This window comes from Peromyscus leucopus, chromosome 8b (genome assembly GCF_004664715.2).
Source record: "Peromyscus leucopus breed LL Stock chromosome 8b, UCI_PerLeu_2.1, whole genome shotgun sequence".
Lineage (NCBI taxonomy): Eukaryota > Metazoa > Chordata > Mammalia > Rodentia > Cricetidae > Peromyscus > Peromyscus leucopus.
The window spans coordinates 25,590,645-25,603,601 of record NC_051086.1 but is presented as its reverse complement, the minus strand read 5'-3'; the positions used below and the strand labels follow the sequence as shown (position 1 = coordinate 25,603,601).

The 12,957-nt window shown below is 52.7% G+C and overlaps 1 protein-coding gene across 6 annotated transcripts in view; it reads right to left on the bottom strand.

Annotated features, from left to right (window-relative positions):
* Ciita (class II major histocompatibility complex transactivator) overlaps nt 1–12,957 on the bottom strand; it is a 52,148-nt gene that overhangs the window by 17,242 nt on the left and 21,949 nt on the right. For 4 of the 6 annotated variants that reach the window (XR_005090511.1, XM_037201652.1, XM_037201655.1 and 1 more), the window contains exons 4-12: nt 11,581–11,643; nt 11,353–11,433; nt 8,982–9,026; nt 7,868–8,014; nt 7,341–7,475; nt 5,623–5,784; nt 4,989–5,057; nt 1,213–2,854; nt 287–445 (exon numbers count right to left, since the gene is read on the bottom strand). Coding sequence is in view for 5 of the 6 variants with exons in the window: in XM_037201652.1 (XP_037057547.1) it covers nt 287–445; nt 1,213–2,854; nt 4,989–5,057; nt 5,623–5,784; nt 7,341–7,475; nt 7,868–8,014; nt 8,982–9,026; nt 11,353–11,433; nt 11,581–11,643 (2,503 nt within the window). In the remaining variant the exon portion in view is untranslated. The remainder of the gene's footprint in view (nt 1–286; nt 446–1,212; nt 2,855–4,988; nt 5,058–5,622; nt 5,785–7,340; nt 7,476–7,867; nt 8,015–8,981; nt 9,027–11,352; nt 11,434–11,580; nt 11,644–12,957) is intronic. The other 2 variants (XM_037201653.1, XM_037201654.1) reach the window with 2 other exon arrangements.

Here is a 12,957-nt window from a genome sequence, read left to right as displayed (position 1 = left end):
GGTCTGGGCTATGAGGGCTGCAAGGGTCCCTTCGGTTAGCAGACACTGAAGGGGTCCTGTTAACCCCCGGCAGCCGATGTCCCCGTGGCTTTAGCAAAGGAGCTGGTACAAGTTGTCAGGCTTAGAATGGGGCAAAGGGCAAAATCAGGGTCCCTGCCCGGGCGGGACTTCAGCAGGGGGCTTGGGTGGCCTTACCAAGAGCGGGGGCATGGACAGTCTGTGGACAGGACATAGATGTGACAGACACAGCCCACCTGTAGCCTCGAACCACCTCCGACCCCTTCACCTGCGGGTCTGCACGAGGCTGTCCAGGTCTTCCACGTCCTTCGGAGACTTGGCCTTAAATGGCTCAATGGTGAACTTCTCCTCTGCCACCTGGAGTAGCTGGGGCTCTCCCTGCTGCCGGAGGGACTCCCAGAGCACCATTGTGTCACTCAAGGCGGCCCTGTGGAGGGAGGGCCTCAGACCCAGGCACAGTGGCCAGGCTAGATCGCAATGAGGTGTGGCGCCACGAAGGGACCTCCCACCTCCTCAGATCCTCTCCTTTCTTAGCTTGAGTTCCACCTTCATGACCTCATCAGCCCTTATTGAAAAGGCACACTTTTTCTCTGGCTGCCAGGCAGCTCAGCACTAAATTCTGGCCACACCTGTGGCAGACCTTATACCGTGAGTAAAATCTGTTTATAGGGAATGTGGGCAGAAGTCCTCTGGAGATACCCTGAAGTGTTCAAGCAAACTTCAAAATGAGCTTGAACGAGTCAAATGAAAGAATTTAGAGCCCGTCCTGAGGTCCAGGGTGTCCTTGCAGGGCTGTAAGCACCGCTGGAGCCTGACCACACCCGCATTCTGGGAAGGTTGCTCTGCTGCCTGAACACAAAGAGCAGTGAGAAAGCGGAGACTGGAGGCAGAAGAGCAGAGGGAGGCCATGTCTTTGGGCATGAGGAAATGGTGGCACACAGAGGTACCTGAAGGACAAAAACAGCCTGAACTCAGGCTAGGCTGAGATTCTAGATGTGCTCCAGTGCCTGGCACACGGTGGACACTCAAACGTTGGTTGGAAGAACGACACCCTCCCCCCACGGGCTGCGTGGCTGGTGGCGACCTCAGCATTATCATCTTAACACTGGAGGAGACTGTCCCACCTGACACTGTGTTCATGGAATAGGGGTCCCCAGAGCTGCAGTCCATGCCTGCCCTGTGTCCTGCCCACACCTGAAACTGGTGACACAGCTGAGTCCCACGAGGTCCCCCAGTCCGGAGGGCTCAATGCCGGTCTGACGGAGGTCCAGGGAGAAGTCCTGGCTGGCCGTCTCTAGGGCCCTGCCCAGCATGTGCACATCTGGGGGTGTGAGCCGGGTGCCCAGGAAGGAGAGGTGCCCAGGGAGCTGGCGTGCTACATGCTCCCATATCCCAGGGTCCTGTGTCTCATGAGCACAATGCAGCAGCTCCAGCAGCCGCCCGGCCCGCAGAGTCCCCAGCTTCAGGCGCTTCAGGTACCGGGTGAGAACCTTCCGTTTCCTGTCTGCCACTGCAGGCTCCATCAGAGCGCCCAGGCAGTGGCCTCGAGGCTGGAAAACCAACCCAGCCAGAAAGCGTGGTACACCCTCCAGCCAGTTGTCATAGGGTCTCTTCTTCCTTGGGGTCAAGGCCAGGTACTGTGGCAGCTCCTTGTCTTTGATGTCATTGCACTGTGCCAGCCACACAGCCCCCAGGAAGCACTGGAACAGAAAACTGGAGAAGCCCAGCTGGGCCTCTGTGGTCCCCGGGGTGGGCTGCACCAAGCCGTGGGTCACTGCCCAGGTCCTCACCTCCACTGATAGTAACTGGGTCTCTTGCAAGGTGCTTTGGTGTCTGCGGCCCAGCTCCCAGGCCAGCTTGGCCAGTTCAACTAAGGCCCCTGGAGGACTGTCTCTGGCTGCAGGGCCTAGCAAGCCGACGTAGAGTCCTGTAAGTGTGCAAGGCAGCTGGGTCTCTGTGCCCTGTTCCAGCAGGGCCTTGGAGAGCTGGCACACAGCCCTGCATAGAGCAGGGCTGTGACTATGGGTGAGGAGAAAAGGCTGACCCTCCAGGAGGCCCAGGGCCTTGTCTTGGTCCCCTGCTGTCTCTGAGTTCTCAAAGTAGTGTCTCATGTACGTCTGGGCCTGCTCAGTAGAGAAGCTGGGCACCTCAAAGATGGCATCTGCCTTGCTCAGGCTCTGAGCCAGGCGCCCCCGAGGCCGGGCTGTGAGGAGCAGGGTACAGCCACGCAGCAGCTTCCGCTGGAAAAGCCCAGCTAGCAGCCCCCGGAAGGAGCAGGGCTCTGGGGGCAGAGGTCCACATGGTCCATGTAGGAGGCCATCTTGGGCCTCTAGCTCCTCAAAAGCATCTAGAATGAGCAGGACACGCTCTGGCTGCCTCACAATGTGACCTAAGACCTCGTCATCCATGACCAGTGGCTGCAGGCTTGGGGGACAGAGCAGATCCTGCAGGTGGTAAGTGTCCCCCGGACGATCCAAGCAGTGACAAGGGACATAGAAGACAAAGTCATATTGTGGCAACTGGCCATGGGCCCAGGCCTGACTCACCATCCGAGCCCAGTGGCTCTTGCCCTGGCCAGCCTTGCCCAGCACAGCAACCACCTGTGTCTCTCGTGGCCGCCGGCGGGCGCCGGCAGCCTGAAGCACCTCAGCCAGGCCACCATGGACTAGCTGGCGCTCCGTCCAGTCTGGAGTGGCTAGCTCCCTTTCCTGGCTCTTGTTGCTGCCTCTCTCCAACCTGGCCCGCACCAGCTCCGTGGCTACCAGGGGACCGCTCAGGCTCTCGGGCTCCACCTGGTACTTGTCCTTCAGGGAGTTCTGGAACCGCTCCACAGACTCTACAAAAGCCAAGGGTGAGCCAGAGTGTGTTAGCAGAGTGAGGAGTTGGGGAAGGGAGGGTGGCCAGGGCCTCCCTCACCAGTTCTTATATCTACTGCTCACTGTTTCTGGTCACCAGCTCCTTCATTCACCCACGCCCACTAATTTTTCTCGTTGATTCATTCCTTTCTGCTTTTTAAATTATTTATTTATGAGATAGGGGCTCATATAACTAGACTGCTCTTGAACTCACCAAATAGCTGAGAATGACCTTGAACTTCTGATCTTCCTGCTTCCACCTCCTGAACACTGTGGTCCTGGGGTTGAACCCAGAGCTTGACTCATGCTAACTGAGCAAACAACCAGCCGAGATACATTCCCAGCCCTTTTTGTAGCTTTTTGATTCAGAACCTTACTTGGTAGCCCAGAATGACCTCAAACTCAATTATATCTGGCTACCCTGTGGGGTGTGTGTGTGTGTGTGTGTGTGTGTGTGTGTGTGTGTGTGTGTGTGTATGTGTGTGTGTGTAAGGGGGGGTGTTACCGTGGATGAAATCCAGGGTGTCAAGCTTGCTGGGCTCATGCTCTGACACTAAACTGCTCCCCAGCCCCTTCCGTTACTCACTAGGCTAGGCCACTCATTCTATGGGGTTTGGAAGGGGAGTTGGTTATTTGTGGATTCATCATGTTAAGTGAGATGAGCCAGGCTCAGAAAGACATATATCACATGTTTCCTTTCCTGTGTGGAGCCTGGAAACAGACAGACACACAGATACATAGATATAGATATAGATATTGTGTGTGTGTGTGTGTGTGTGTGTGTGTGAACTGTCATGATGAAATCCATCATTTTGACAATGAGTATATACTAGTTAAAATTAACGTTTAAAAAGACTTGAGGGGAGGTTGATGAGATGACTCAGTGGGCAAATGTACTTCCTGCTAAATCTGCACACCGAGTTCCGTCCTTGGCCCCTCACGGTGGAAGGAGAGAACTGACTCCTGCAAGATGTCCTCTGACATGTGTACTATGCACAGACACATGCACACACATATACACACATATGCACACCCACACTGAACAAATAATAAATAAATAATAAATATAATTTAAGGCCTTTGAAAAGACAGTGCGGCTGGTGAGGTTTCAGCTGTGGCAGAGTTCTTGCCCTGTGAGTGTGAAGCCCTGGGTTTCAAAGCCAGGGATGTGGTAGTGCATGCCTATAATCCCAGGGATTGGGGGGCTGAGGCTGGAAGGTCAGAAGTTCAAGGTTTTCCTTAGCTGCATAGCAAGTTGTAAAGGAAGGAAGGGAGGGAAGGGAGGGAGGAAGGGAGGGAGGGAAGGGAGGGAGGAAGGGAGGGAGGGAAGGAGGGAGGGAGGGAGGGAGGGAGGGAGGGAGGGAGGGAAGGAAGGAAGGAAGGAAGGAAGGAAGGAAGGAAGGAAGGAAGGAAGGAAGGAAGGAAGGAAGGCAGGCAGGCAAGGGCAGTGGACATGGTGTTGCACACCTATACTCTTAGTGCTCAAGAGGCTGAGACAGTAGGGAGGTGAGTTTGAGGCCAGCCTGAGTTACAGAGTCAATTCAAGGGTGTGAGCTACATAGTAAGACTGTCTCGAAACAAATAACATCAACAGCAACAAAAAGAGTTGAGAATTGGGAGCCCATATGCCTGAGTTGAATCCTGGCTCCTCCATTTGTGTGGCCATGAACATCTGTAGGCCCTGCCCATGCTTCAGGCTAGTTCATCTGTGGCACAGAGGTGATACTGGGGCCGGGAAGGCTTTGATGCAAAGCTTAAGGGTGCACTTGAAAGGAACATCCAGTGGCTTAGCTTTCTCTCACCTCCCCTGGCATCCTCCTTTCTACTGCTCCATACTTCCTTCATCCACTCACTCACTCACTCACTCTCCCCTCTTTCATCCTCTCCCTCACAGGTGACTCCTAGGAATAGGGACTTACGTCCTGTGGACTACTGCTTGAATGGCCAATTAGATGTTGCAACAGTGGAGAATCAACTGGGTGATGGATGAATGAATAAATAATGAGTGAATGAGTCAGTGTGCTGACAAGGGGCTGGCTAAGTATTCCATGAATGAAGTGCTATTTTAACTTTCATATCTGGTCTCCAGGATAGAAGGGCTCAACAGTCGCTCACCTGGCCATTTTGGAAGCTTGATGGAAGACTCAGGATCCTCTTGGCATGGGGAGGGGGATGTTGTGTCCTCTGAGGATGGAGAATTAAATGTCAATTAGAGTCTGGCGGGTCCCCATGGGCTCCTGTCAGTATTGGGGGCATCCAGAGGACAGAACCACATGCCTGCGCCTCCAAGGCCAGGTTACAAGAAGGCAGCTCAAGATTTTTGCAAGTTTAGAGCCAATCTAATAGGCGCATACTGAGTTGCAGGCCAGCTGAGGCTATAAAGCAAGACCCTGTCTCCAAACAAAGAAAAGCAAAATTAAAAGCATGGGATGCAAGAAAAGCCTGGGCTTCCAGCTTCAGAAGGCCCAGTCATGCCGGATCTGCTTTCACACCCTAAGGATCAACAGGAGGCTTGTGGCTTGTGGCTCTGCTTGGATGGACACACATGTTCCAGCTGTCACCCAGCCCTCAGTCACACTCTCTGCTTCTCTAGTTCTCACACACCTCTTCTCACACACCCTCCCTCATGACCAGTCACTCATGAGCGTGCCTTGCCCATCTGCTCGGGCAGCTCTGACTGTCTGAGATACATCCTTCCTCAAGCCCTCCGTCCTGTTCCTAAGGCTTCTTTCAGGGCCCCAGTTCTCACCCATCTCATGAGCACGGGAAGTCAGCGCAGGTTCAGGCATGCTGGGTAGGTCAGCCGCAGACGGTGCAAAGGGGCTGATGGAGCCCAGCCTGTCTGGGGATTTGGGGAGGCTGGGGACAGTGGGGCTGCCTGAAGCATCTTGATTGACCTGGGGCATCTCACCTACACCAAAGGAAAAGAGAAGTGTAAGAACCATTAGGAACTCATCCAGGAGTGCACTGGGTCATTTCAACCAAACTATAGAGTGTGAACTGAGTTTTCCCAGGGTAGAGGCACTGCATCTGTATTAGAGACTGACTGCCTAACCAGAACTTCTGTGGCTATGGAGAGCTGGAAGATTGCTGGTCTAGAGCCAAATTGTCTTGGGGTGTCTTTAGCACCCACCCTCATAGACATTAATTCCCACCTCTGTGTTTGACCTAACATCCTTAAGACTTCAGGTAAAAATCTTTTGGCAATGTACCAGGAGATGCTATTTCCACCAAATTAAAGGCTAAGAATGCCATCAGATAGCGTCCGAGGACTCTAGCAGAGGTACCCTACTTTGCTGTAACCTGCCTGAGGTTTCTACCAATGTATTTGGAATACGCCCTGATTTATAACTCTCTTTGTTCTTTTACTATTAAAAGTTCATTTGCTGTTGCCATGTTGGGACGTGGTATTTGGAGCATCATGAATCTGTGTTCCTGGTCATGGTCACTCAGATCTGGCTTCAGAATAAATGATGTCTTATTGCTCTTGAGGTGAGAGCTCAGTGAGTTTGGGGAGAGAGGGAACCTCCTAATGAAGGCATCTCAGGATGAAACTGGGGCGGGAACTCTGAGTTACATCCAGTTCCCATCTGTGAAGTGAACACAGTCAGCTCACAGAGTACTCAGGACAAATGTTCCTGGCACTCCAGTGGTATGGTCAGAGCTTATCTCCCTACACATTAGAAGTTGCTCCCTTGCTTCTGGAACACCATTGTCTTAAACAGAAGGAGGCTATGGACTGTAGTGGAAGCATCCTCCACCTCATCCTTGAGAGCCCAGACATGCCTTCCCAGGGCTTATTGGAAGCCTCTCAGTATGGTGGGTCAACAGGCACCATTTAACTGTTCAGAAAAGAAGGCAGATTAGAGAGAGCTGTGCAAGGATTCACCCAAGACTGTTCACATCACACTGAAGAGAGGTAAGGAGATAGTTAACCCTGGAATCTCTTACTGTTTAGCTTAATAACGAGTGTTCCTGATGTCAGAGTTTAAGAATAAAGCTGGGGCGTTTGTTTGTTTGTTTCAGGGCTGGAGAAGTGGCTCCATGGCAAAGAGCATGTACAACTCTTCCTGAAGTCCTGAGTTTGGCTCCCAGCATCCATGTCAGGCTGTTCACAACAACCTGTAACTCCAGCTCCAGAGAGATCTGTCACCTCTGGCTTCTTCACACATTGCAGTTGCGAATTCTCACGTGCGTGTGCACATATGCAATTAAAATAACATCTTTTTTTAAAGGAGGAAAGACTAAGAGGAGAGGAAATAGTGACCCACAAGGGCTGCAAGACTGATCACAAATGCAGACCACCCCGACTTCTGAGGAGATGAAGACAGAGAAAGGTGTTCTGGGGAGGGAGGATTCATGAAGAGGCACTATGTCACAATTCCAAGTGCCTGCAATGGGAGAGAACAGGTCAGGGGTTGGGAGGGAGGGGAGACCCTCAGTTGTGATGTTGGCTTGCACACTCACCATGGTAGATCAGAACACTGGGGAGCCCTGTGTCAGCCCCTGATATTTGCCAGAGCCCCTGTGGCAGGGTGGGAAGGAGCTGGAGGTGTCCGATGGGGAGATCCAAACAGTTCAATGAGGACATAGAGGTGGGCACTGCAGGAGACAGAGGCAGTGAGGAGGGGACATCTACAGCACCCATCTTTGTGCTTCTGTTTAGTGATGTGGGTGAATGTTCAACTTTCTCTCATGGGGCTCTCGCTTCTCCAGGAAGAGCAGCTGAGCCTGTCTTGCCCATGGTGGTGTCTGTCCCTATCACCTAGCAGGGTGGCTGACAGAGACAATAAGGGCGGACAGGTGAAGAAGGCTGGCAGGAAAATCCCCCCAGCATGAGCCACGCATGCTCTCCATCAGGGTTGGGTGGGAAGGGACCTTGACGATGACCCGATAGGAGAGGGGGTCCTGTTTCGGCAGGCCCTGTCTGGTGCTAACTCCTCAACCATCTGCCAGAAAAGAGGGGGCACATCTTCTCCAGGCCCTCAACATACCGGATGTCTGAGCTGCTCCCTCCAGGTATGCATGGCTGGGTACTGGCTCTTGATTGGGCAGAGCAGGTGGTAGGTAGGGCTTGGTGGAGAGGCTTGCTGGCCCCATCAGGAAGCTGCCAGTCAGCATGGGCACAACAGAGGGTACAGCTGTGGGGAAGGGGTGAGTTAGAGGCTGGGTGGGCACCAGGTGTGGGGCAGGAGTGAGTTAGAGGCTGGATGGGCACCAGGTGTGGGGCAGGCCTCCTAGGACAGCAAGGATCTCTCTCTTGGCAGTTAGAGAAAATGCCTGTCCCCCTCTGGGCCCCAAGTAAATGGGTTGGTCAGCTGCTGATCCATGCCAACCATGCTCAGCCTTTCCCTGTGGCTGGGCTCGGGGGCCTCCCTAGGAACCCCACAGAAAGAATTAGGGACAGATTGGAGAAGCCTATGACTGGGCCCATAGCTCCCAACTTCCCCAGCAAGTCACTGAGCCCTTGGGAGTACTAAGTACCTCCCTCGGCCTTCAGGCTCTGTCCAAAGGGCAGGAGCGGTACCATGTGCTCCCACGAGAGTGAATACAGCACTCTCTACTGAATGGGAGATGAGATGGATCCTGCCTCCCTCATCAGGTTGGGGGTCCCTAAGGACTAAGGCTGCCTCCCCATCATCTTGGGGAATCTGCTAGGAGAGAGATTTGGGGGGAGATGAATCTCCCACCACAGTGCAGGCTGAGGAATCACCATCTCCGTTTGTACCCCACTCACTCTCTTATAGCTGTGTGATCTTGAGCAGGTGACCTCACCTCTCTGAACTACCTATTTCCTTCCCTCTTTCCCTCCCTCCCTCCCTCCCTCCCTCCCTCCCTCACTCACTCACTCACTCACTCACTCCCTTGGTCTCTCTTTTGGGCTTTCTCTCCCTTCCATCCCTCCATCCCCTCTTTCTTTCCTCCTTCCTCCATGATGTTAGAATTCAGTCCAGGGCCTTGTTCACAATAGGCAAGCACTCTACCCCTGAACTACTCCCAACCCCAATCCCCAATGTTCAATGCCAGTTTGTGCTGCATTTAAGGAGGTTCCTTCCATTTAAGGATGCTCCTCCAAATGGGGCTCTCTGGACCACCTGCCCGACTCACCTAGCTTCCTGTGCTTTGGGTCCATAGAGTGCTCTTCTGAGGAGCCTGCAGAGAGAACCCTGAGATTAGTGGTGCCCCCAACCATGGTGATTTCTTGGTTCTCAACAGGTCATGTGACTTTGCCTGAGGACTTGAGAAACTGCCCCACTTCCTCCCTACTCCTCAAGGTGCTGGCCTATTCCAGTGCTTGAGCCCAAGTCTCAGCTACAAGAATCTCGGCAGGTAGGTGAGAGCAGGAGAGAGGCAAAGCCACAGAACCACATTTCAGGTGAGACTAGAGCCACAAAACCACTGGAGCCGACTGCTCTGGGCTCTGCCCAGGCTGCCCCCCATAGCCTGCCACAGAGCTTAACATCCTCTGTGGATGCTACACCCTTGAGTGCACGTGTCCACTTGTAGACAACGGTGGAAAACAGAGAATGTCTTAACAGATCAATGGCAAAAGCCATGTCCCTCAGCAAGAGGCCCATGGAGCCAACTGTGGGGCAGCCACTCAGGGATCCAGCTTGGGTCAGAGGTGAAAGAGCCAGGATGCTGGAGGGCACATGGCAAAGGGAGTCATAGGCTGCCATTTCCTGGGAAGCCACCAAAAGGAGACGGGTAGATGGGTCACAGAATCTGCCCGTGGGTGGAGCAGCTCGAGGCAAACAGATCCCAGTATTAACTGGAATTCACGAAGAGGGGAGATGCGCTCCCTCACAGAGGCACTCATGCCTTAGCTCAGTGTTGAGGGAGGGAGGGAGGCGTGGAGGCGGGTGGGGTGTAGGGAAGGGAAGAAGAGAGGGAGGAAGGGAAGAGGGAGAGAAAGAGGCAAGAAGAAAAGCAACAGGAGGGGCCTGTGGGGGTGGCTCAGTGGACACAACACTTGTAATGCAAGCCTGGAGACCTGAGTTCAAGCCCCAGAACCACCAAAGGCCGAAAGAGAGAACTGAGTCTGGAAAGCTGTCTGACGTGGACATGGCACTCCCGTGCCCGCTGCGGCATTGCGTGCCCATACACAATAATAAGAAGGAAAGGAGAGAGGAGGAAGAGGAGGAGGTACGGGATGGGGGATTCTGAGGACAGATCCTGTGTTCTCCAGCAACAATCCAGAAATGCCCTTCCAGACGTGGGAAGGGCAGGGTGAAATAGTGTGTGTGTGTCTGTATATATGTTTGTGTGTCTATGCATATGTACATATGTAAATGTATGCTGACATGTGTGAATGTGTGGTGGGGTGGAGCAGGTTGAGTAGAGTACTTCTGACAGAGTTCAGAGGGAGGTGGACACGAGCTGCCTTCGGGGAGAGGTGCTGATGCAGGAAGGAGGCTGGAGGCCAGTGTTGCCACTGTCCGTTCTTAGAGGTACACACACCAGATTCCCGTGCCCACAACAAATAAATACACAGGGCCTGGGGATGCAGTTTAATGTAGAGTGTTTGCCTGGCATTCAAAAGGCCTGGGCTTCATCCCCACCACACACACACACACACACACACACACACACACACACACACACACACACACCACGTACATACCTGAGAGGTATCTCAGGACACCACCTGGTCTCTCACAAGACCTGAGTTTGATTCCCAGAACCCGCATGATGGCTCACACCCACCTGTAACTCCAGTCTCAGAGGGTCTTATGCCCTCTTCTGGCCTTTGTAGGCACCAAACACACGTGTGGTACACAGACATGCATGCAGGTAAAACACCCATACACATAAAATAAATATACAGAAAAAGGGGGAGCTTCCTGGATGAGGTGAGCTAAAGGCTTTGAGGACCTAACGATGGGAAGAGAGGAAGGTGCTTCAGAAGAGGGACAATGGGGCAGTCTGCATGGGCTGCAGCATGCAGGAAAGTGAGTGCAGCCCATGCAGTGTCTCCATGGGGGCCACAAGAGGAGGGAGGACGGCCCACACAGGCCTCTCAGAACGACTCTGTGACAGCTGCAGGGTCGGCAAGGCAGGGATGCCCTAATCAGCATGGCCAAGCACCAGTGGCCACCAGGTGAGGACAGACTAAGGAGGCAAGAGACAGGGTAGGGGGCTCAGAGAGGTGCAAGTACCTAGCCAAGGTCACACAGCCCATAAACAGCGTATCCAGGATTCCAACCCAGTCCTGGCTGAGGCTATACCCGTTGCTTAAAGAGACCTCCCTCAGAGACCCAAAAGGAAGGGGAAGCAGGACTCAGAGGTCACTGAGGAACAGGAATCAAAGCAGCCCACACAGGGGAGGGACATTTGCTCTTGAGATGCAGTGGCAGGGGGTTGTGGTGGGGATGTAGACAGGACCTAGCTGAAGCAACTGGGATCACAGCAGGTTACAGAGGTAAGGAGGGGCTAGACCAGCGAAAGGCCAGGCTGGGTCAAGGAGGGGCTCACTCACGTCTCTTCTGAGGCCTCGGTCCTGCTTCTACAGGGACCTCCATGCTCTCACTGAAGGCTTCCTCTGCTCCAATGTGCTCTACTTTGGAGAAACACCAGAGACCCACATCACAATCACAGAGTCCCCAGTAAAGCCACCATGGTCTCCACAGTGAGGAGACCATGTCAGACATGTCTTCAGGTCAGGAAGAAACTGAGGCTGAGCCAAGATTAGCCTCCCCCAACTTACTGAAGAGGTCCTTGCTGAGGCCCTCCAACTGGGTGTCCTGGAACACGTACTGATCCAGTTCCGCTGCCAGGGGAGGAAGCACACTGTTAGTCAAAAGGTCTCCTGGAAATCCTACTGTGCATCGTCTCAGGCCATGTAACCTCTTGGGAACCTGGTGCACAGTAGGGTCTCTATAAATGTTGCTGAGTATAAATAAGTTGAATAAAAGAACAAACAGACATTGCCTTCCATGTGCTTTTTGTTTTATTAAATAGGTAAAGTACGTGCCCATGAAAACATATCTACCATCATAAAGTAGCTCAAAGCAGAGCAGTAGTGTTGGCATTGGGGTTGAGTTAGAATTCTGTCTTTATTCTCCACTGGCTCCATTTGCTGGACAACCTTGGGCTGGTTACTTAATGTTTCTGGTTCCTGTTTCCTCATCTCAATGAAGAGAACAAATAACATATACTACCCAGAGATGAACACAAATGTTTAGAAGCATGTTTAGAGCATTCAACACAGTAGCCTGTAGGCACCCCATAAATGATGGTAAATTAAATGAAGTGGTACATGACTTGGAGCTAGTAGGAAGACATTTTCATGGTCTGGAACCCACTATGTGTGTTGTTTGTGTGTGTGTGTGTGCGTGTGTGTGTGTGTGTGTGTGTGTGTGTGTGTGTGTATGTGTGTGCACTCACATGCTCCAGTGCCATGGAATGTGTGTTGAGATCAGAGAGCAACTAGCAGGAGTCAGTTCTCTACTTCTATCACCTGAGTCCTGGGCCTTAAACTCAGGTCATCAGGCTTGGTAGCAAGTGTCATTAGCCCACAGAGCTATCTGGCTTACTCTGAATCTCTTTTTAAAATAGGACGTGTCTTAGCAACCTGCTCAATCTCAGGCATTTCCCTTTTCATGTTTAAGTCAGGACTTGGAAGTGTGGACACGTTGGCAGTGGATTTCAGATCTGCTTCTTGCCATCTGACTCAGCCTTGAGCTGCTTCTGCTCTCTCGACCTCCATTTCCTCTTCTGTAAGCAGGTGGTTTTCACATCAGGGACTTCATTGATTGCTCCAAGGCTTCAGTATGGTCACAAAGTGTAACAATTAACACGCTGCCAGTGTCAGCTGCTGCAAAGCCACACTCATTGGCTTAGGTGCTGGGGAAGCGTATGCGGTGTGGGCTTTGTGGAAAAGAAGAGTAGAAACCAGAAAAGAATATGGAAATGGAAGTGTAGAGCTGGATGTGGTGCATGCCTATGATCCCACACTTGGGAGGCTGAGGCCGGAGGATCACCATGAGTTTGAGACTGGCCTGAGATACATAGTTCCAGGCCATCCTGGGCTAGATACGACCCTGTCTCAAAAATAGAATAAAACAAATATAATACAAAGAGC